Source organism: Bidens hawaiensis, unplaced genomic scaffold (genome assembly GCF_021521415.1).
Source record: "Bidens hawaiensis isolate Kalapana, Puna unplaced genomic scaffold, B.hawaiensis_p1.1 tig00101308_1, whole genome shotgun sequence".
NCBI lineage: Eukaryota > Viridiplantae > Streptophyta > Magnoliopsida > Asterales > Asteraceae > Bidens > Bidens hawaiensis.
Window position 1 is genome coordinate 1 of NW_027504706.1, and position 22,728 is coordinate 22,728.

Consider the following 22,728-nt stretch of genomic DNA (forward strand, 5'->3'; position numbering starts at 1 on the left):
GCGCGAAACAAAAAGGACCAATGGGTCCAGAAGATGAAACCAATGACCCCAAAGAATGGCTCATAAACGAGCAACGACGTCTAATGGACAAGTACAATGAGCTGGTCAAAACACAAAAAGGTCAGCCGACTTAACACAAAGGCTAGCGTTTGACAAGCAAAACGTTCATGGAACAAAAAAGGCGCGCGCGCCGGAAGATGGTCATTCTGTTCACACTGCAAACGCTGAGTTTAGTGATGAAGAAGTGCACAGCATGAGGAAGACGCGAGATACTCATGCAGGAGGCTCACAGCTCCGCGCACACGTGAACATGGCGCCTGGAGCCAAAGCCGATCTGGATCTGCACACGCCGTACAGCCCAGCAGTGAGAGGGCAAGTGGACGTAACCACACCATACAGGCCAGCCATCTTGGTGAAACATTCAAAATTCACTGAGCGGATCGCGAAGGCTCCCATTCAGCACAAAACCAAGATGCCAAGTGGTTTGGGCAAATATGACGGCATAACGGATCCAGACGATTTCTTACAAGGTTTTTACAACACTGGAAACCTAGAAAGCTGGACGATGCCAACATGGTGTCACATGTTTGCTCGCTGCCTCACGGGCGCGGCGCGTGTCTGGTTCGAGAGCTTGCCGGACTGGGCAAATCGATGGGTTCGAGGAACTATTGGAAAAGTTCCAAGCCCACTTCGTACAGCAGCGCAGACACACGCGCGACCCTGACGACATCATGCACTGCGTGCGCAGGAATGATGAAACGATTGAAGACTACATAACTCGTTTCAATCAGGAGTCTCTGGCAATCGAGGTATCGACTGAGCAACTCTTGCGCGTGGCCTTTATACAAGGCTGCGCGCAGTGATCAACTCCGCCGAGCTCTCGTAAGCAGAGATGGCATGCCAACCACTCGGGCCAAGCTAATGGAAGCATCGCGAGTCTTCGCGAGAAATGAAAAACAAATTGCCCAAGATAGAGCGAGAGAAAGAGGGCATCAAGCTGAGACACCGCGCAGCAACGAAAGAAGGGGCAAACAGAACTCTGTATGGTCAGGTTTGCAACCAACCAGTTTTTCTCCCGCAGAAAAGCAGGCGCAACCAAGCTCACCCCAGCCCCAAAAAGACGTTCGTAATCGCGGGGAGGGTGACAAGAGGGAAGGCGACAGAGATCCTAACAGACCTCTGCCAAGAATATGGACTCCCCTCACTAAAACGCCTTCACAAGTGTTAAGCACTGAGAATGTCCAGTTCAAAAGCCCCAAGCCACTACACTACAAGGGACCATCAGACAGTGGCAAGTACTGTGAGTTTCACAAGTCCACAGGACACAACACTGATGCATGCCACCACTTGAAGGATGCAATTGAAAAAGATGTGAAATCAGGCAAGCTGGCTCACCTAGTGAAAACTCAAGACCAGAAAATGAACAACCAGAAAGAGCCTCAGCAGCAAAAAGTACAAAAGAATCTGTGTAGCCGAGGGAGGAAGGCAAGGGCAAATATCAAGAAAGAGAGGCGCACAAATCCAAGGAGATTGGCGCGAGCAACAAGTAATCTTCCCAAGAATCAGGGGATGGCCCTTCCATCAGCAGTCCTCTTGTCATCACTACACACATTGCTCATTATGAAGTGTCAAAAGTCCTGGTGGACACTGGCAGCGAATCAGACATCATGTATGAGCAATGTTTCAGGAAACTGGATCCGGCAGACCAAGCAAGGCTTGAAATTGTGAATGCACCAATCTCTGGTGTTTCAAATGAAATCATTCATCCCCTAGGTCAAATACAATTTGAACTAACTATGGGGGATGAAAAACACAAGCGAGCCGAAGTTGTCAACTTCTTGGTCTTGCCCACCACTTCTTGCCACAATATGATCTTGGGTAGGGGAACGATTGCCCAATTCAACGCCATACCGTCGCCAGCGCACGGCGCATTGGGGTTCCCATCACCAACAGGTGTAAATTTTGTATACCGAGATCATTTGTGTGCAAGTGACAAGTACTCCGCGGGAAGGGAGAATGAAACTTCCAATGGCAGACAACGCGCCAGAGGAATGGATTCTCAACCCAAAATTCCCGGAGCAGACAATCACAATTGGCGCTACGATATCAGACGACACGAGGTTGAGAATGAAAAGATTGCTCACAGCATATATGTCGGTCTTCGCGTGGCAACACTCTGATATGACTGGGGTTCCGCGAGACCTGGCGCAACATTCTCTCAACACGTTCAAGTATGTAGAGACAATTGTTCAAAAGAAGAGAGTCATGGGGGATGAGAAGGCAAGGGCCATGAATGAGCAAGTTGAGGATCTACTGCGCGCAAACATCATCCGCCCGATACGATACCAGACTATGGGTAGCCAATCCTGTGATGGTAAAGAAAAGTAACGGGTCGTGGAGGATGTGCATTGACTTCAAGGACCTCAACAAAGCATGCCCAAAAGATTGTTACCCCTCCCAAACATCGATGCAAAGGTGGACTCCGTGGCGCCATTCAAGCCCAAATGTTTCCTGGATGCCTACAAGGGCTATCACCAGATTCAAATGGCACCATAAGACGAGGACAATACTGCCTTCAGAACCGACAAGGGTGTTTTTTGTTACACAAAGATGCCTTTGGTTTGAAGAATGCGGGAGCCACCTACCAAAGACTTATGGATGCTGTTTTCAACGAGCAAATTGGAAGAAACCTAGAAGTCTACGTGGATGATTTGGTGATCAAAAGCAGGGAGGAAAAACAAATGCTCAAAGACATCGAAGAAACCCTTGGGCGCCTAAAGGAAGTTAACATGAAGCTCAATCCGAGCAAATGCACTTTCGGCGTACAAGAGGGAAAATTTCTAGGTGTAATGGTCACCAAGGAATGGTTTCAAGGTGAACCCAGAAAAGGTGGAGGCCATCCTTGACATGCCCTCGCCATCCACCATGAAAGAAGTCCAAAAGTTGAATGGGAGATTGGTATCAATCAACAGGTTCCTAGCGAACCATGCAAGCAAATCTACCCCATTTGTCAACACATTGAGAAATTGCTTAAAGAAAAGCCAATTCAAATGGACTCCTGAGGCCGAGCAAGCTTTCAGTGAGATTAAAAGAATGTTTAATAAATCTGCCCGCGCTCACAGCTCCACTTCCTGGTGAAACTTTGACATTGTACCTATCAGCAGGAGAGCGCGCCATCGGCGCAGTATTGTTGGTGGATCTCAAGGGAATCCAAACGCCAATATACTATGTGAGTCGGGTGCTGACAGATCCTGAGACACGCTACTCCATCATGGAAAAGTTAGTTTTATCACTAACACATGCGTCGCGCAAGCTTCATAGATATTTCATGGTCATCCTATTGAAGTTCTAACTGGTTACAACATCCAGCAAGTCTTGCGGCGCCCGCGCTCTCGGGAAGGCTAACAAAATGGGCGCTGGAATTAGGAGAGCACACGATCGCCTATAAGCCCCGTCCAGCAATAAAGGGACAAGTCTTGGCTGATTTCATTGCAGAAATCCCCGAAGGAAAAATTGAAGAGGCTCAGCCGCGAGGTAGAGCCTCCGCCGAGCCAATGATGAAGAAAATGTTTGGAGATTATTCACCGACGGAGCTTCAAACAACGAAGGATCCGGCGCAGGCCTCAAGCTGGTGGATCCAGAGAATCAGGAATATACTTACGCCATCAGGTTGGACTTCAAGAGCACCAACAATGAAGCTGAGTATGAAGCCCTGCTGGCTGGCCTGCGCATCGCGCACAAATTCGGAGTTAAAAAGCTAGAGGCCCATGTTGATTCATGCTTGGTAGCAGCACAGGTCATGGCCTTTATGGATGCCAAGGAAAAACACCATGCCTCTGTATCTAGAGCAGGCGAAAAAGCTCATCGAGCAATTTGACTGCTTCAGAATCATTCATATTCCGCGCAGTGAAAACAAATCTGCCGACGCGCTGAGCAAGATGGCATCAACCAGCTTCGATCACTTTGGCAAAGATGTCAGGGTAGAAGTAATGAGCAACCCGTCGGTGGGAGCGAAGTCTGTCCTTGTAACTCATACAACCCCTTCATCATGGATAACTCAGTAATGGAATTCTTGAAGGAGGGAAAAGTACCGGACGATCGCGCACAGGCGAGGAATATAAGACACAAGTCGCAGAACTATGAACTGCTTGATGGTACACTATATCGACGCTCTTATCTTGGACCGCTCATGAAATGCCTAGATGCTGAGGAAGCAAGCTACGTGATCAGAGAGATACACGAAGGAATCTGTGGAATACATGCTGGCCCGCGCATGGTGGTTACCAAGGCAATGAGCGCAGGTTACTATTGGCCAGGCATGTACTTGGACGCTTTAAAAGAGATCCAAAAATGCAAAGCGTGTCAGAGCTATGCGCCAAACACCATGCGGCCAAAGAACAACTTGATTCCGGTGACCTCCGCATGGCCTTTTCACAAATGGGCCATCGATATTGTGGGCCCCCTACCGCAAGCGCAAGGGCGAGTAAAATTTTTGGTAGTGGCAGTAGACTATTTCACAAAATGGGTTGAAGCCAAGCCACTAGCAAAAATCACAGCCGAAGCGATGAAGCAGTTTATCTGGAGCCACATCATATGCCGTTTTGGCTTGCCCATGGAAACTGTGAGTGATAATGGCAAGCAATTCACTGACAGGAAGATATCCAGCTGGCTTAAGGAATTGCGCATCAACCAAATCTTCACTTCAGTATACCACCCTCAGGGGAATGGCCAAGTGGAGCGCGCAAACCAAAGCTTGTTAAATGGGCTGAAGAAAAGGTTGGAGGGAGAATCCCATTCTTGGGTCGAAGAGCTACCTAATGTCCTGTGGGCACACAGGACATTAAGCAAAACCAGCAATGGCGAATCCCCGTTCAGCCTAACCTATGGAACGGAGGCTATGATTCCAGCAGAAATTGGATGCCCATCCCATAGAGTGCTCATGATGAACAAGATTGATAACGAGCGCGAAAGGAGGTTGGATCTCAACTTACTTAAAGGGCGCAGAGAGGCGGCTATCATCAGTGAAGCCAAGTACAAGAAAAAACTGGAAAAATATTACAATCAGCGCGTGAAAGAATGCCACTTCAAGAAGAATGATTTTGTCCTTCGAAACAATGAAGCTAGCCGCGCGATACCCCCGGGAAAGATGTCCCCCAATTGGGAGGGACCTTATCAAGTCTCGGAAGAATTGGGAAAAGGCGCATACGCTTTAAAAGATTTGAATGGAAAGAAGATCCCGCGCGCATGGAACGCGGCACAGCTTAGAAAATGTTTCATGTAAAATTTGTAATCAAGGCTCTTTAAGCCATTATGAATAATGATACGCGCTATCTTCTCTTAATGTGGATTCTATTACCTTTTGCATACATGTTTCACACTTCCCTTTATTAATTTTGAGCAATATGACAACATTGTATTGACATCAAAACAAAAAATAAAACGAAGTAAAACATACATGCGCGAGCTTCAAGCTCAAACGCGTTAACGAGTCTTAACTCTAAAACGTCAGGGCCTTAGCCCAATAATATGAGCCTTAGCTCAGGGCCTTAGCCCAATAATGTGAGCCTTAGCTCAAATCACTCACAACATCCATCCTACATGCTGCGCAGCCTGACCATAAAAATACCTAAGCACAACTAAGGCAAAGCAAATGCCAAAACATAGTTGTTAAGGTCTCAGGTCGAGGTCGCGCATGAAATTGTAATGGATATCAGAGTAACACATACTGACACGTAAAGGCTAAAAAACTCATAATTCCCTATAATAAATGCGCGATAACGTCGCGCAAAAGAGGAATAATGAAGCGCCAAAACACGTGTCAACATAGTCAGGATATTGCAAAATCACTTACAATATGACAAGGATTAAGTATAATAATTTCCTTACAACCTTGTTCTTATTTCAACGTGCAAGCATATCTTATATTCAACAAGCAAACATGCAATATAAAGAGATGAATGGGGAATGCGCAAGATGCGAATAAGGGAAAAACAAAATTTCATTCCAAAGCATTGAAATTTACAAGTTTACAAGATGATGAGATACAAAACTACAAATAAAAAAAAACATGAAGGGTTTCTCAAGTCTCCACGTCGACGTCAACCTCTTCATGTTCCTCATCACCGCCCTCAGCATCTAGCGCAGCCCACTCCTCGTCATCTCCAAACTGACCATAGTCAAGATGTTCGTCCTGAATGGAGTCGCCTTCTGTCACAATAGTGTCAGGAGCGGGTCCTTTGGCCACGCCAGAGCCGCTAGCAGGGGCAGCATTCCCCGCGCCATCATCGCCGCCACCAGCCCCTTCGCACTCGTCAAGTAATTTCTTTAGCGCGCCGAGATCGGGCTGGTCAGCAAGCGCGGATATCTGCAAATCATAAGGAAAAATATGAGTACAAAAAGACTTGGAAAATAAGTCAAGGTAATCTCATTAAGGTTAAAATACCTGCGCAAGGATGGGAATGGGAGTATTCAAATACTTCTCCCCCATCGCGGCCATGTCCGCGCAGGCAACGTCGCTCTGATAAGGGTAGTCGGATGGGTTCTTCTTCAGCATGCCATATTCATAGCCATCCTTAAACCCTTCAGCTCGACCCACCAAGCGCGCGGCAGCGTTGCAATCCATCACAAGGGCCTGAAACTCGTCTGAGTATTTCATCGCGTAAGCGCAACGAGTCATACCCTGTGAGATTAGCCATTGGCGATCCTGCGCGAGGGAAGCAACAGACGTCTCAAGAGCAGGAATCTGAGAGTTTAACAACTCAACAGTTTCCTTAGTCTGTTTCAGCTCCTCTTTGTCGGACGCTGCTGCCGCCAAGGCTTCTTCCTTTTCCGCTCGCGCAAGCTCGAGTGCTTCCTGGCTAGACGCTGCCGTCGCCAAGGCTTCATCTTTCTCAGCCCGCGCGGCCGCCAGTTCCTTCTTCAGGCGCGCAACCTCACTCTCCATTGATGATTTTTCAGTTATAGACTGAACAAGAGCTTGGTCACGCGCCTCCGCGTCAAGCTCCAAGTCGCGCACTCTACGCGCGTACTTGGTCGCGTCCACCTCGGCCGCCTGTAGCTTCTCCCGCGCAGACTGTAGCTCATGCCCGCGCTTCACGAAGGCGGTGTTGGCACTTGCTCTGTTCTCGCTGAGCTCTGCTTGGAGTTTCTCAGCTCTCTCTCGAGCATCAGAAAGATGCCAAGCAGACACTTTAGCCTCTTGCTTAGCTTCCGCAAGAGCATCACGTACCTTTATGTAATCATAGCGAAGCTCTTGGGAGGCAGCAAAGAAAGCCGACCCAGCAAACAGATGATCGTTGAGCAAGTCATCGCGAGCGCGGTCCTCCTGAAACCTCCTTTCAGCTGGAGGCACAGAATGAGCCCAGAAGTCCGCACACACACCCATGGACTGAAATGAGCTGTCCTCAGTAATATTCCATCTCGGGCGGTAAATGTGATCGGCTTCCTGCAAACACAAAGTAATGATCTAAGTCATCAAAACACTAATATGGAAGTCCGCGCAGCGGAGCAAAAACGAACCTATACCTGCGGGTATGAAGCAGAAAAGTCAGCGCCAGCCCCACGAGAAGACTGCGCCACGAAACCTCGTGGCGCTGCAGGGCTGGCGCGGCCGCTGTCGGAGCCTTCAACTTGAACCTCCTCATCCTCCTCTGAAACAGGCCTTTTCTCCTGCGACCGAGAACCAAAATCAGTCTCGCGAGGAGGGCTGCGCGCAGGAGGAGGTGAGGGAGGTCTCGACGTCGCCAGATCGGCGCGTAAAACGGCCTCTGCTCCTTAGTAATCCCGATGAGGGGAGATTCAGCGCTTGCAGGAGCAGGAGCAGAACCAACGGCGCTGGCACCGGCGCCAGGAGTGCCGCCAGCAGCTTGTACGCCAGCTATGACTCCTATGAAAAAATCAACAAAAAGATATGGTTCATGACTTGATCTAAAAGAAAAAAGTCAGAAAATAAAAGCGCAATACATACCTTGGCGCAACTCCGTTCGCGAGTCAAACATCGCCATGAAGTCCATTCTCCCCTTTTTTGAGGGTAAAACAGGGGACTTCGAAGCGACCTCCGGCGCAGGCTCGGCACCTTGTTGGGCCTGAGGTTGATCCACCAAGGTCACCGGCTCTACAAACATTTGAGTGAGCAAAGATTCATTATTAATTCTATCATAATCGCGCACATAGAACCATAAAGGATAAGCAAAGTATACCTGTCGAAGAGGAAACGGCAGGCGCAACGCCGCTCCCCTTTTCCGCCGCGCGAAGGGAGGAGGTAGTGACACCATACCTCGTGTGGACAGGAGGTCTGCCCACTTTTTGAGGCAGGGAAGACAAGGAAAACTTGGTGGTAAACACCTGGGTTTTCTCAAGTCCCTTCGCCTGAGTAGGAGGATCCTGAACAACAGGGGCATCATCTTTCTTCTGTTTCTTACTGGCCCCTGCGCCAGTTTTCCCTTTAGCCTTACGCTTTAGTTGGGGCGCCTCAGCCTCCTCCTCCTCCTCTTCCGCGAGCTCCAGCTCGTAGTTCTCAAGCGCGTCTACAATACACGCAACAGAAAGGTTAGCCAAATCTGGTATTATAAAGGCATAAGTACAAAGGCTTACCAGGCGCATCGCTGTCAAAGAGAAATCCCAGATCAACAGGGATGAACATGTCATCGAAGCGATCGGGGAAGCCAACCTCCCCAGCGCCCAGCGCGACGGAGTCACCCTCCATATGCTCATCATAGGCGGCGTGGACATACTCCTTGCTGACTGCACAAAACAAGTCAAATGATATCAGCAAAACGAATTATATTCGCGCAGAAGTAATGTAATGAGATTAACTTACACAAGCCGTCAACTTGGATAACGGGCTCAGTCGCGCTGTCGGCCCACCTCCGGCTCATACCAACCCCCACCAGCGCCTCCTCGCAAATATTCTTGGCGGGGGAGGGTTCGGCAGTCAACTTTTTTACCCAGGCGCCAGATGGGTTCTTGAAGACACCCACATCCGCAGGCGCAGAAGAGATCGCGCGCATGGTCATGCGGATGGGGATCACACCAGCCTTATGTAAAAAAATCTCTCAGACCAGTCATGAAGGCTCTTGAATGAAACAGTGCAGCACTTGACCTTCTGACTGCGAGGAATAAATGAGAACCAAGAATCTTGGATCTTGGGCTTATAAAAAAACTGAAAGCGCCGAGGGGTGGGCTCCTCGCGCTGAGATTTGCACATGAACTCAAAATGAGTCATGCGCACGAGTCCAAACGGATGGACTTGGGATATATGAATCCCATAAAACCTAAGCAGCGCACCCACAAACCTTGTCATCGGGAGACGAAGGTTGCAATGGGTGAAAAAATGGCAATAAAGGGATATATAGCCGGTGGGCGGGTCCGCCGCCGTTTGCCCGGCCGCCGGCAGCATGCAGCCATACTCAGGGAGAAAACCCTGAGAGGCGATAAGGCTGTCAAAATCGGACTGCCTCAGTTTACAGGGGATCTCATCCCACTTCTTCACTGCCTTGGTCTTCCCTACCTCCTCCGATGAGGCCTCAGCAGCCCTCTTCCCCTTGCCGGTCTTCTTCAACGTAGACATTACTAACGATTTCACACGGCGATGGATAGGGGAGATTGTGTTGTCTGAGCTATCAGACATACAACTATAAAATCGGACAAATGATGCTTCTGAAGAACAGAGACCTGGAAGCAGAAGACAGGCAATCGGAATAGAATGAAAGGAAAAATCTCAGAATAGACAACAAGGAAGATGAAGGATAAAAACTCAAAAGGGCTTGCTTTTATAGGCCCAAGAGAGAGAAAATTTGGTACTGATCGGACTTCACGCGCCCCCACTCGCAGGTGTAAGCCAACGCGAGCACGACACGTGTCCCTGACACTGTGTGAGGGGACACGAAAAGAAACTATACAGGTGCTGCCAGAGCTCACGCGCCACCACTCGCGGGTACGGACCAACGCGAGCGCGACACGTGTTCCTGACACTATGTGAGGGGACATGAAAGGCAACTGTAGCACCTCGAGCACACGAAAGGTCTGACACGTCTCCATCACTGACGCATGTCAGCAACAACCAACCACGTACATAGACAATTCGTTTCAACCAAAAGGATAGAATTTCGCGCAACGACGAGTAATAAGAAGAAAAAGACAAAACCCTACTAAAAGAGCAAACTATTAAGTCTAATATCTATCTTACCTTGCGCGCGCGAGACAAGACACACATTAGACTGGGGGGGCTTGAAGAGGTATGTACCCGCCTCAACACCGAGCGAGGCGGGTCAACCCACAAGATATAGACAACATGCTTGAAATCAAGATATTATGAAGGCACAAAGTCAAAACCTATGCGCATGGCGCATATCACATATGCTCACGCATATCACATATGCTCATGCATCACATGCTCAGGCATCACATGCTCAGGCATCACATGCTCAGGCATCACATATGCTCAAGCATCACATATGCTCACGCATCACATATGCTCACGCGTACCACATGCTCACGCACCATATATGCTCACGCATATCACATCTGCGCGTGACGTATCCGCGCGTGACGCATGTCACATGCTTGTGCATATCACATCTGCGCATGAAACATCTGCGCGTGAGAATAAAGAGAAGACCTCGCGCATCCTCAGGATAGGCGCATATCACACATGCACATAATCAACCTCGTCCTTATCCAAATCAGGATTAGGGCAACCTTGATTGTGCACGTCAGACAACCTTCCAGAAGGTATCTTTTTAAGGAATAAGAATATGCTGATGTTGACAGCTGCCAATGAAAGGTGGACAACTCAGCAAAACCTATGTGCAATAACCAATGAAAAAGCACCAGGTGTCCCAAGGACACGTGGCGCGAAGCAATAGGAGGAGGCCAAAAAGGCCCTAATTGGGTCTGAGCCCAATCATTGGAAACCCTAGCACTATAAATACCACATCAACTCCACAAGGAGAGACACACCCAATTACACAGTATTCAGCTATATTAAGCAATACACTCCATTTTCCTTACTCTCATATTATTATCTTCTCCTACAAACTCTTATTCTCACACCGGAGGGTTACCCCAAAGAGGACCCCTCTGTCCCTTTCTGAGGGGTAAGTTTACGGTGCTGTTCATTTTGTAGGTGGAAGAATCCAGATCCCAGAGAACCATCGGTGAAATAGCATAATCAAACCCGAGGAAAGTAGATCGTCTACCAGTGAGGCGATCCACGTTTCTTCACAGTTGACTTACAATGTGGCCGCCTTGAACCTCCATTATCTCGCCGGCGAATATATGTGGAGCCTTTTTACCAATACAGTTTTCAATTGTTTTTAATTTGGTAAGATTTGGATATGATTTTAAGTGTTTTTTATATGAATTGACACTAACATATACTACATAAATAACAACGGTAACGTATCACCGGAATTAGGTTGGTGGTAGTGGCCTGAATTAAGAAGAAGATAGTAGTGATGAGGGTATTGCATTTATTTTTTAGGGTAATCATTAAACAAAACAAAACAAGGGTCCAAATTGCATTTATTAAAAATCACATGGTTACAAATTGAAAGGGTATTAGTATCTTTAGGGCCGGCCTAGACCCCATACGGGCTCGGCCGCCATCTAGGGCACGGTCTTGACAAGGGGGGCACGTAATTATTTTAATTAAGTATATACGAGGTTATATATTATATAATATGCAAAACCATACAAAACAATAGTATTGTTTTAGTGCAACTGGTTGAAACGGGATTTTCAAACTAGTTTGTTGCTACCCATTTTGACGTGAGTTTGAATCCTTTACTCCTCAAAATTATTTTATTTGTAAATCAAAGGTTATGTTAAAGAACTTGTGTTTTCTTTATTTTTAATTTTTTTGAAAAAGACTGAAGGCCAGTCATGTGTCTGCTTTATTGCAACATAAGTAGTTAATTTAGTCTTGAATGAACGAATGCTATTTTTGAATTTTGATTATTGAAATTGAGCGCTGCTTTTGCTTTGAAAAATGGTAGGACGTGATCCATTAACTACCTAAAATAGGTCGTTTTGGAAAAAAATGATCTTGTTTTAAATGTGGCCGATTTTTTAGTACCTGTTTAGGGCACTCAAAATCTCAGAGACGGCTCTGAGTATCTTTTTACAGAATCGCTAACGTTGTGATTTGACGGTGGACCTAAACTGAAACAAAAGTACCATCACAAGGCCTGCATATGCAAAAATGATACCACGGGATTGAAACCTGAATTAGACCGTATTTGTAGTTAACTCGTCTTTTTATTTGAGCTTTTCTTTGTGTGCGCAGGTGTGCGTAAATTGGTTTGAACGGGTATACAGTGGGACCCCAAGATTCTGTTCTATTGGTTTGATGAGGATAGAGAATGCAAGAAGTTTCTAATCCATCCGATTTCAGTTGACTCCATAGTCAACTTACTTTTTCATATCTTACTATTTTTTTAAATATAAGGAATGAAAACAAAACTTATATTAATTATTTGTGTAAATTTTCAATAAAGTAGAAAAGGGTGATATTGCTATTTTAATAATATTAATTTCGTTAATATTTTTATTAACTCGTTTACCATAGAACTCTTTAATAAAAATAACATATTATAAATGGGAAAAAAAAATACTTATACCGAAGAAACAATTTTACAAATATTACTTATTAGTTATTAGTTATCCAAAAATAAATATAAGATATTTATAATTCATTAGTTTGACCAAGTAAAACCTTACATAAAGAATCACCTATCTATATATACACACACACACTACATCCTCCTTCCTCATACTAGAACCACAACCATGAAGACCATAACCTTACGTCACCCTTCCGGCGAAGAGTCCACCGGCGGAAAGACCAAACGTACCAAGTCCGGCGTTCTTCAATCACTCACAACTCTATGGCTGCTCTGCGCCAAGGAAGCCGCTAAAGTTTCTCGGAAGGTAAAGGACAAGTCAAAGATATCACCGGACTCACCGATGATCCAACGGCCGAAGAAGCTGATGGCCACCATAAGCAACAAGGCGATCAAGATACGCCACCACCGGAAAAAGCCTGAATCTGGTGACGATGGTTTGTGGCAGAGGGAGATTCTGATGGGAGACAAGTGTCAGCCGTTGGATTTCTCAGGTGTGATTAATTATGATAGAGATGGGAAGCGTACGGACGAGTTTCCTGGGCGGTCTCCACGTTTGAGTTCTTTTCCCTCTGGTTACGTGGCGAAGTTTGATTGGGTGCCACCGCATGAACGGTGATTTTTGGGTATCGGGGTGCTTTCAAATGTTGTTAGAAAAAGAAACAGAGGATTTATACTTTGTGTAAACTTGGTTTGAATGTTCTATGAAAACTCGAATGTTTGATATCATGTTTCTTAGATTGTTTTTAATTTTTTTCCTTTTTTTAGTTTTGTTATTTAAGTTGGGTACTAGTTGGTCAAACATTTAAACTAGTACTCTAAATGATTCCTTTTGGTTTGGAATGGTTTATTAGATTTTTTTTCATTTGTAAAATCATTAGTTAATATTCAAATTTTAAAAAGGTTTATAAAGCATAGATTTCTTTCGGTCATTACTTATAATACTTTTGGGGGACATGGTGGCTTAATAACGGAAAATTGAGAGTTTTATAATCTCCAATTTGATCATAAGTGTGTTTGGGTTTTGTCATAAGTGAGCTTTCGAGCGGGCTGGTTTTTTCTGAAACCGGAGATAACTTTGAGGCACTTAATTAAGGGTGCCATACCGCAGGGTTAGGCTAGTTGGCGGTGACCTTTTGCCAATGGGTCACCCCGTACGGAGTACTTGGCCATTTTATGCTTGTTGCCCATTAAAAAAAGGTTTATGAATATTCAAATGTGCCCGCATTGTGGGGGTGGTTCTACATTTTTCATTTCTAGTATTTGTATATATTTTTTGGATTTTAGTTTTATTTATTGTAAAGAAGTTAATAATATGTTTAGGGTTAATGACGAAAGGGTTTCACAGATAGATGAGATGTTATAACCCGCTTAAAAGCTATATGGGTTTGGTCAGACTCATGACCCGCTTATTGTTTTTACTATAAAATTGTTTATTAATTATAAATAATATATAATTTTTTTAAATATTGGATATTAATATTTAGTATATCCATATTTTATATCAAATATTTGGTAAGATTAATTTTTAATTTAATAAGATGTTATAACCTGTTTAAGGGCTATTTGGGTTTGGTTATACTCATGCCCGTGAATTCGAGTCAAATACATGAGAATTCTCAATTTAAAAATAAAGTAATCTGATTGTTTGAGAGAATGTAGAGAGCTACAAGAGAGCTTTTATAGGTTCGTTTATATAAATTTAAGAATGAGATTTAAAAATGGAAAAAAATAAGACATGTAAATGGTTAGGTACGATGACTGGTTTAAGGCTTTAAAGCGCGAACCAAACCATTGAGCTTGATGTTTAATTGAAACCACAAAGCGAATCATATAATCTCAAGTTGGTTAAACCAACGTGGATGATTTGTTTAGTTTTTTAGACGGTTTGGTAGATTATAATGAAACGTCTTCGGAAAAGGGCGTGCAGACGTTTTTTAATGAAACGTCTTCGGAAAAACAATCATACTGCAGAGCCCAACGTCTGCGCGCCCTCTTCTCAGTACAGACAAAAGAGGTTGAGAAGTGCTTTTGAAGAAAAACAAACAACACCATAGTCTCTATTACACTCTAAGATACTTTTAGAGTATGTTTCGTTTGGGGAAAGTATTCGAATTGGAATTTAAATTTCAATTGTTAATACGTTTGGTTTACAAAATTTACTATGGTTTACAATATTCCAATTCCTCTAAATTCCATATCCTTTTGGCAAACTTTAATTAAAAGATTCAGTTTGTTCAAATTTTAGTTTCTTTGACAAATTTCAATCCTTTTTAAAAAAGCAAGAACCCAAGAACCCTAAGTGAATTTGTATGCATTCTACACAATCAAATTGAGTATTAGGACATAAGAAAAATGATGAACGTATATAGATGTCCTAGTCATATATTCTTTATAAAATTTCTGTACGATTCGGAAAACGATGAACAAAAGGTAGCTAAACTAAGAATTAGATATATATAAAAATAAAATCAGAAATAAAATATGTAATTTGTTTAAATAGAACAACGTAGGTATGATAGGCTTACATATAAAGTATAAGACGGTTCTAGACAACCCATATTCTACAATTATCAATATTTAATTATCTTAACTAAAGCTACAAAAAATAAAATTGAACAAGTTTTGTTTGAAATTTCATACAGGTTTTGAGACGTTTTTCTAGCATTTTTAAACTATTACTTTACCCGTCTAGTAGACGGAAACATGACGCAGAAATGTAACAACTAGATTACTCCAGTAATGAATAAAGAAACTTACACAACAAACTCATTCAAAGAGATAAGAACATTTTTCCAAAGAGGTCAGAAAAACAATAAAACTACTCTGAACAATTTGAACAGACTCTTGTGAAACTAAAACGGGTTCATCTCCTATACTTTTTTTTGAATCTCAAAATTATCTATATATATATTTTCTTTTTATTAAGTTGTGAGATTTTGTTTCTCAAATACTCGTATCCATGCCAATACCCGAACCCATACAAATTTAGCTTACACAGTACCGGTATCGGTACCTAGATTTTATGATTTTGGTATTCGGTACTTACGAGTACGGGTAAGGGTACAGATACGTATACGAGTATTTCGGAATTTTGTAACCGTTTGAAATATGTAAAGGTTTTATTGGGAATTTTTAATGTCTAAAAAGTAGGTCCAACAGATTTAATCATATAGTTGGCTCTTGAAGTTCATCGACATTTGGTTTATTTTATTTTTGGTTTTAATATTATGTTTTTGGTTGTGCTATTGTGATTTCGATATTATGGTGTATTGAATACCGGCACATGTACCAATTTACCCAATTTGGTATCCGTATTGTACAATTGCATGTATCGATTCAGTTTATTTGTTACTCATACGGTGTCAAAATCATCAGAGATTTGAAAAAAAATAGTAACAAAACAGGTATCGTATAAAAATTCCCGCACCAATATATGTTCTCGTACGTATCAACAAATTCGGTAAGATCACGATACCAGTACATCGATCTCATCCCTATTTTCATGTATATACTATTGTGGTGTGCTTTTTTACTTATGATTTTATACAGGCCCGGCTCTGAGAACGGTTAAAATTTTTTGGGCCGAAAGTGAAAATTTTTTTGGGTCTTATATAAGGCCCCGATCCCGGTGCCTCACTATGGACGTTGGATTTACTCATAAACACAGTTCTAAATATCAGAGTTAATTAAAAACTTTCGTGAAATATTAAATAGTCAACCATTCGTTACAATCATCCATAATTTGTCTTTTAAACATAACATAAAATATAGTAATAGAACATCATGACAAGTCTTCAGATGCCAGCCTCGTCCAATTCTGCCATGCGTCCCCCTCAAGCTAACTGTCTCAATCTATTCACCTGTATGCATACTAAAAGTCAGCCACGCTGAGTGAGTTCTAGTTAATACAGGTAACAACAATACGTTCTTATATTACATACTTGTCCTTCTTTACTTTCTTTCATACTTTCTTTCTTTCGTACTTCATATTTTATTTTTCTTTACATATATACATATACGTTTTAAAGAGTCTTTCGCCTATAACATCACATATATTTTAGGGTATGCCACCCTTAAGAGTCTCTCGTCCTATAACCTCACAGATATTATTAGGGTCTGCCACACTCCTTCACAGATATTATTAGGGTCTGCCACCCTTTGCCGTCAATTCCTTCATACCATACTTCCTTTTCTTTTTATAAATTTATGTACTTTCTTACATACTCATAATCTATAACATAAATTCATCATACATTCAACACACACACACACACGCATATATATATATAAACAATCACATCTTCTAATTATCTCATGAAAGTACATGCAATATCCGAAGATCGTTCATGTACCGTCAAGAATTCTTTCATAACCTTCATATATATCATAATAGGCATACACTTACCACTTACGGTAAGTGTATTAACTAACACATCGAGTATGCACACAGCCCCGAAAACATAACAACGAATGGTGCTAGAAACTCACTTGGATCCTGTTACGCTCTCTGTTAATCGTTCCCCTTCCTTAATTGTGCACGGCTAACTGTTATATATATATATATATATTTGTTAATTAACCATATAATTGATTAAGTTGGTATTTTAGTTAACCAATGTATTTTTTAAGATGGGCTTGTTTGTTAAGCTCAAGATGATGGGCTAATTTGTTTTAAATAGGATACGGGCCTAGCACTTGCGGACTTGGTTAAATCTGGTCCAATTACTCATCATGGCATCGCCCCTAGCTGGGTCAGGCCCACAGACGATAACAGACCATTAAGTGGCTGGGAACACTACAAAGATAACTCAAGGAGGACTAGTGACCGAGAACTCTGGTGACCGAGAACCCTTGTCACCGAGAACTCCATAGAGTGACCGAGGACCCCTTAGTCTTGACTGAGAACCCTCAGGTTTGACTGAGAACCCTCAGTTTTGACCGAGAACCCTCAGGTCAGATGTTTTCAGCTCATCTTTCTATCTTTTCGTTTCTTTCCTTAGCCTAGTTAGTTGTTATGGGTCCATATCATCAATTTTAACCACTTTTCTCCACCATTCTTAACCGTTTAACACCCATTAACCCACGGCTTCAAGATCTAACCCATTTTAGTCATAAAGTTTGAACCTTTATAGTGTTAAAATGTTATAGGCTAGATCTAGGGTTTATCTATGAGCCGTATATTGCCGTAGGTCTATTAAGTTCATTTTAATCATCAACTTTGTATTTTTATGAAACATTTAGACCCGATCTACTATAGGGTTAAGTTTATGGCAAACCGTTCATAAAAACGTAACCTTTAATCGTAGAGAACATACCTTTTGATGTTCTAGGTTACAACTAGCTTTGGTTATGAACCTTGATCTTGTATTTAGCTTGTATATCAAATATTTATCAAAATAAATGTTTGCTTGATCTCACTTAACCTCCTCTCTCTCTCTCGCGCGTAAATGGTAAGAGGTGTGTGTGTTTTAAGGTGTAGAATGGATGAAAATGGAAAGGATTAGGGTTTAAGGGGTATTTATACTCCCTTAAGCCCATGGACCTAAGCCCATATTTTCTTATTGGTCATATTTGCTCCATCTAACTACTTAACTTAATTTTGGGCATTATGATTTGGTTGTGTAAACAAAATATTATTAAAATAGGGTTAAAATGTCTCAAGTGAGGTTAGAACCCATAACTTTTTTGTTATAAGTCTAACCCTTTGCCACTTAACCAAGCTATTGGATGTGTAATTAAGTTTAAATATTATTATACATACTGTTTTTCATAAATTAATATATATAGATTTTTTGTAAAAAAAAAATTCTGGCCTATCAGTATGTTAGGCAGGGGTCGCTTGACCACCGGGCCCTCCCTTAAAGCTGGCCCTGATTTTATAACGAGCCAAACCTATACTAAACTAATACCCGCCACATAACGCAAAGAAATCCCATCATACCATATATGATTGCAAACCGGATTGCTACAGTAGTATTCAATGGCAAAATGTAACTTCAGAGGGTTTTTTTCCTCCTTTTCACATGCTTCAATATTTGTTTTTTTTTCTTTTCATGTTCAGGTAATCAGATGTCCAATGTGTGAATCGTCATATGAAGATTATCTCAAAACAAGAAAGCAAACCTATATTGCCACAGTGAAGTTCAAACTTTTGTAATTTTATCTTTCAACTTTTAAGTTATTCTAAATTAGCCCCCTCAAAATTTTAAATTATTTTAATTTGATCCCAAACATTCTATTTTGCCGAACTTTGTTTAATTTTGTCACCCCTAAAGTATTTATAGCTTTTAATATTTCCTTATTTGTTATTATATAGTATATTTTAATGACCACCAAACAAAGTTTTTTTTAGATTTTTTTTAGTATGTCATTACGACATGGTTTTTTTTCATTTATGTAACACCATTAAAAACGAATGTGTATTCACAATAAATTATATAAGTTTCGTTGAAAACTAAATTGTATTCGCAATAGAATACATTTTTTTTATTGTAGCTATATAGTGAGTGCACTACCATGTCAATACCGTAATGTGTCGAAACCGATACCAACCAAGTTTTTTTTATTAGATAAACTTTTTTTGTATCGAAGTGAGAGTCGTATGATGTGTTTGTATATATGCATTTAGAAACTCGACCCCGTTACCGAGTTCTTCACACAATGCGCGAAGGGAGAACACTAGATGGTTTAATTAAAAACACTAAGACTATCCACACTGCTACCTCTGCCCGTCTCTCCCTCCCTGCCCATTGCCATGTCACCTATTTAGCCCTTCCCCTTCTCCTCTGCAACAGGCGCGAGACCTGTGGACCCCTCTCCCCTCACAAAAATCACTTTCTTCTCTTTTTCCTCGGCCCTTACCTTAAGCCTTTCTCTACTCTTTCTCGCTCTCTCTCTCTCTCTTCGGTGTCACATAGTCACATCATCAAGGGCATCGAAGAGCCTCCATTCTTCTCTTACATTGAAGATAGGTCTAACAAGTCTATAACAAGTCGTACATGTAACGAAATGCAGGGCCGGCCCACCATATCGGTGGCCTAAAGCGAAGGTTAAATTTGGGGCCCTTAATGAGTCATAAAGAGATGATATAATATAATTTTTATTTTAAGAATTTACCAAGCTATTTTCATGTTCATATAACACACTTAATCTGTAGAGAATTATAAAACTAAAAATTTTATTTTAAAATTTTAAGAAATAAATGTGATTTGTATATAATGCAAATTCAAGGTATACATAAGAAAAACTTAAAACAAGGTATACATATTCTAGGGGAAATAAACTTAAAACAAGGTGAATAAGAAAGCAATATTAAAAAACTATTACTGCTAGATAAGTGTAACCAGGGAGGATCGAACATGGGTGGGGAAACGGTTTAGGAAGAATAGAGCATGGGCTACCAACTGGGACAAGTAACAACACTGTACAAATCATATCATATATATTATTTGTTTTTACGTGTTTTTGTATGTATATATAGACATTAAAAAAATATTTAGAGGCCCAACAAAGTTGGAGACCCAAAGCGATGCCTGACTTAGCTGACCCATGAGCCGGGCCTGACGAAATGTATGCTTTTTAATTTTAGTATTTTATATTAACCCCTTAACACTAAAGGTTTGAAAGTCAAAGATAAACACACCAAAATGGACTCCCTCGTGTGAAAAGGAAGACCTAAAGTTGCATGAGCTCACGAAGGAGCCAAATCTCAAATAATGTAGCAGTCAGCGCGTCTACACTCTACACCATTTACTTCACAATTATTTCTTTTATTGTATTTAAATATTTGTGGCTATTAATTTGAAACTATTAGTATCCGGTCGCGTTGCGGTGATACATTACCATACATACGTTGATATAAGTTAAGTCCGTTACGATATCAATACTAGACCACTAAATTACAAAAAAGAAACTTTTACGCAAAAATAACGAGACTCCAATAGTCATCATGGTCATGAGTGATCAACTTTCCTTGTTTCATTTTTAAACCCTGATCTTTATTTGGCATAAATACCATCAGGCTAGATAATTCCAAAGTTGGCATACATACATCAATTAACAAGGCTAAATAATTTTGCTAATAGTGAGATTTTAGTATTTCACTCAAATACTTGTTACCACATAGGTCCTAGAGTTGGTGGTCCACTAACAAATACAAAGTCTTTTAAACACCGATATATCCTTAGATTTGCACATGGGGGAAAGTTAAACAAATTAATTGATATTGCTAAGTCGTCGGATGAAAATAGGGAGATATCGAAATTACTTGGACTAATAAAGAGAACAAAATCTTTGGAGGTGAAATGGAAAATCTCAGCAAACCTGATGATCCAAAACGATATTAGACTTAACAAAATCTATTCCGAAACCCATTTTGCTGTTTGGACACTCTTACCTGCCTATATGACTCATATAGCTTATACTAGACGTATAGGTGGCAACATTTTGTTAGTACCGTTGAACCATTTAATACGAGAAGGGATATACGAGTAACCCCCATACGAGCTGTATGGACTATACGAAAGCATCTGGATTTTAATATATGACATGACAGCTTTCTGCCACATCTACTTTATGTCATAGCACATTTTTTGATACTACCTGTACGACTACGTCGATAGAGTTGTATGGGTTATACGAGATGGATGTACTCTAGACGAGTGGCATTAATTCGCACGAGATAAAATACATTTTGTTTCAAATGAAAATACTAGTATGGGATGGAGAAATATGGTCGTGAGAAATAAGGACCGTAGAATACATGCTTCATATTTAACAACATTTTACATCAATGCAGGCATCCACAATCTAGTACAAACATCCGTAATGCAGTTTAAGAGTTCACCTTATGAACATCCGTAATCTAGTACAAACATCCAAATGTAAAAAGGTACTTACAAACCACATAACATAAAAAAAACCACCAACACATAAACATAGTCCACATAAAACAAACAAGTTCCCAATGAAAACCCTTATGCTGGTGGATGTGGAGGTGGATGCTGAGTGGGATGGTGATGTTGACCCGGAAGACTGAGGTGGCTAGTGTTGCTGAATCGGATGCTAAGGAGCAGGAGGGGGGTTGAAACCTTGTGACCTCACCCATCCAACTATCCAATCATGAAACCAAACCTGACTCGCATGAATACACTGGATATTGAATAAGCTAGTGTGGCACTGTCAGACGTCTAACAACATGCATGTGGTGATATTAATGTAGTTGTTGAGCGGGGTAATGGTCTTGGTCTTAAATGTGGTGGTCATTGAAGGGGGAGGGGCTGGTCATGAAAATGTTGCTGAGGTTGAAAAACGACTCTAGGCACGCAAAAAAAAATGTAAACCCATGTTTGTAAACTCTATAGCAATATGCATACGTTTTCACTGTATCTCATTTAAACTCCTCGCTTTTTACATGCATCCTCACGAACAGAATCCGGGTTGAGATAACCTAACCCTGGGCTCAATGGCTTTAATGAAAGATCGCAAATAATCTTACCTCATGCCTTTTTCTATGAAGAGTAGCAAAATACGAAGCCATACACCATGCAAGGTTGCAATTAACTGGCGCCAATAAACAATATAAGTAAAACAGGTCAGGTGAGGTGCACCACTCCTCGACGCCTTTCCTCGGCATCCCTCTTTACAGATATTTTGCCTTCATTGTACATGGTTTTGATGCACGTCACATTTTCTTCATCCTTAGACTTTAAGTTACATAGAATGCCGCTTTAACGACTTCTCCGCTAGCACTTGTCTTTGTTAGGCGGGACCCAAAAAAAAACTTATTAGACCACCCGGGGGCGCGGTGGAGATAGATGGCGGACGCCCTTGGGCGCGAAACACAACCAAGGGGCACCCTTGGTGGTGGGCGCCGTTGATGCCCATCGTTCCAACGATTGGTGCAGAAGAGAGAAAATGGGTGGGCCCAGCCCACCAACAGCTATATGACCGTTTATATATAAAAAAAAAATTAAAAAAGTATTATATATATATATATATCATTCACTCAATCTCTAAAAAAACATATCTACACTCTTAAAATTTATATAATTTTCTCCAAAATTATGTCTTCCGAGTCATTTTCGACACCGCTATACGACCC

The 22,728-nt window shown here is 41.8% G+C and overlaps 1 protein-coding gene across 1 annotated transcript; it reads left to right on the forward strand.

Moving 5' to 3' along the window:
• Nucleotides 1–12,789: 12,789 nt before the first annotated feature.
• On the forward strand, nt 12,790–13,242 carry LOC143608155 (uncharacterized). Its single transcript, XM_077083320.1, has one exon. The coding sequence runs from the start codon at nt 12,790–12,792 to the stop codon at nt 13,240–13,242; it is 453 nt and encodes a 150-aa protein (XP_076939435.1).
• The last annotated feature ends 9,486 nt before the right edge of the window (nt 13,243–22,728 follow it).

Bases quoted from the DNA above. Each gene is read 5' to 3' on its own strand.
- LOC143608155 (XM_077083320.1), top strand. From the start codon at position 12,790: ATGAAGACCATAACCTTACGTCACCCTTCCGGCGAAGAGTCCACCGGC.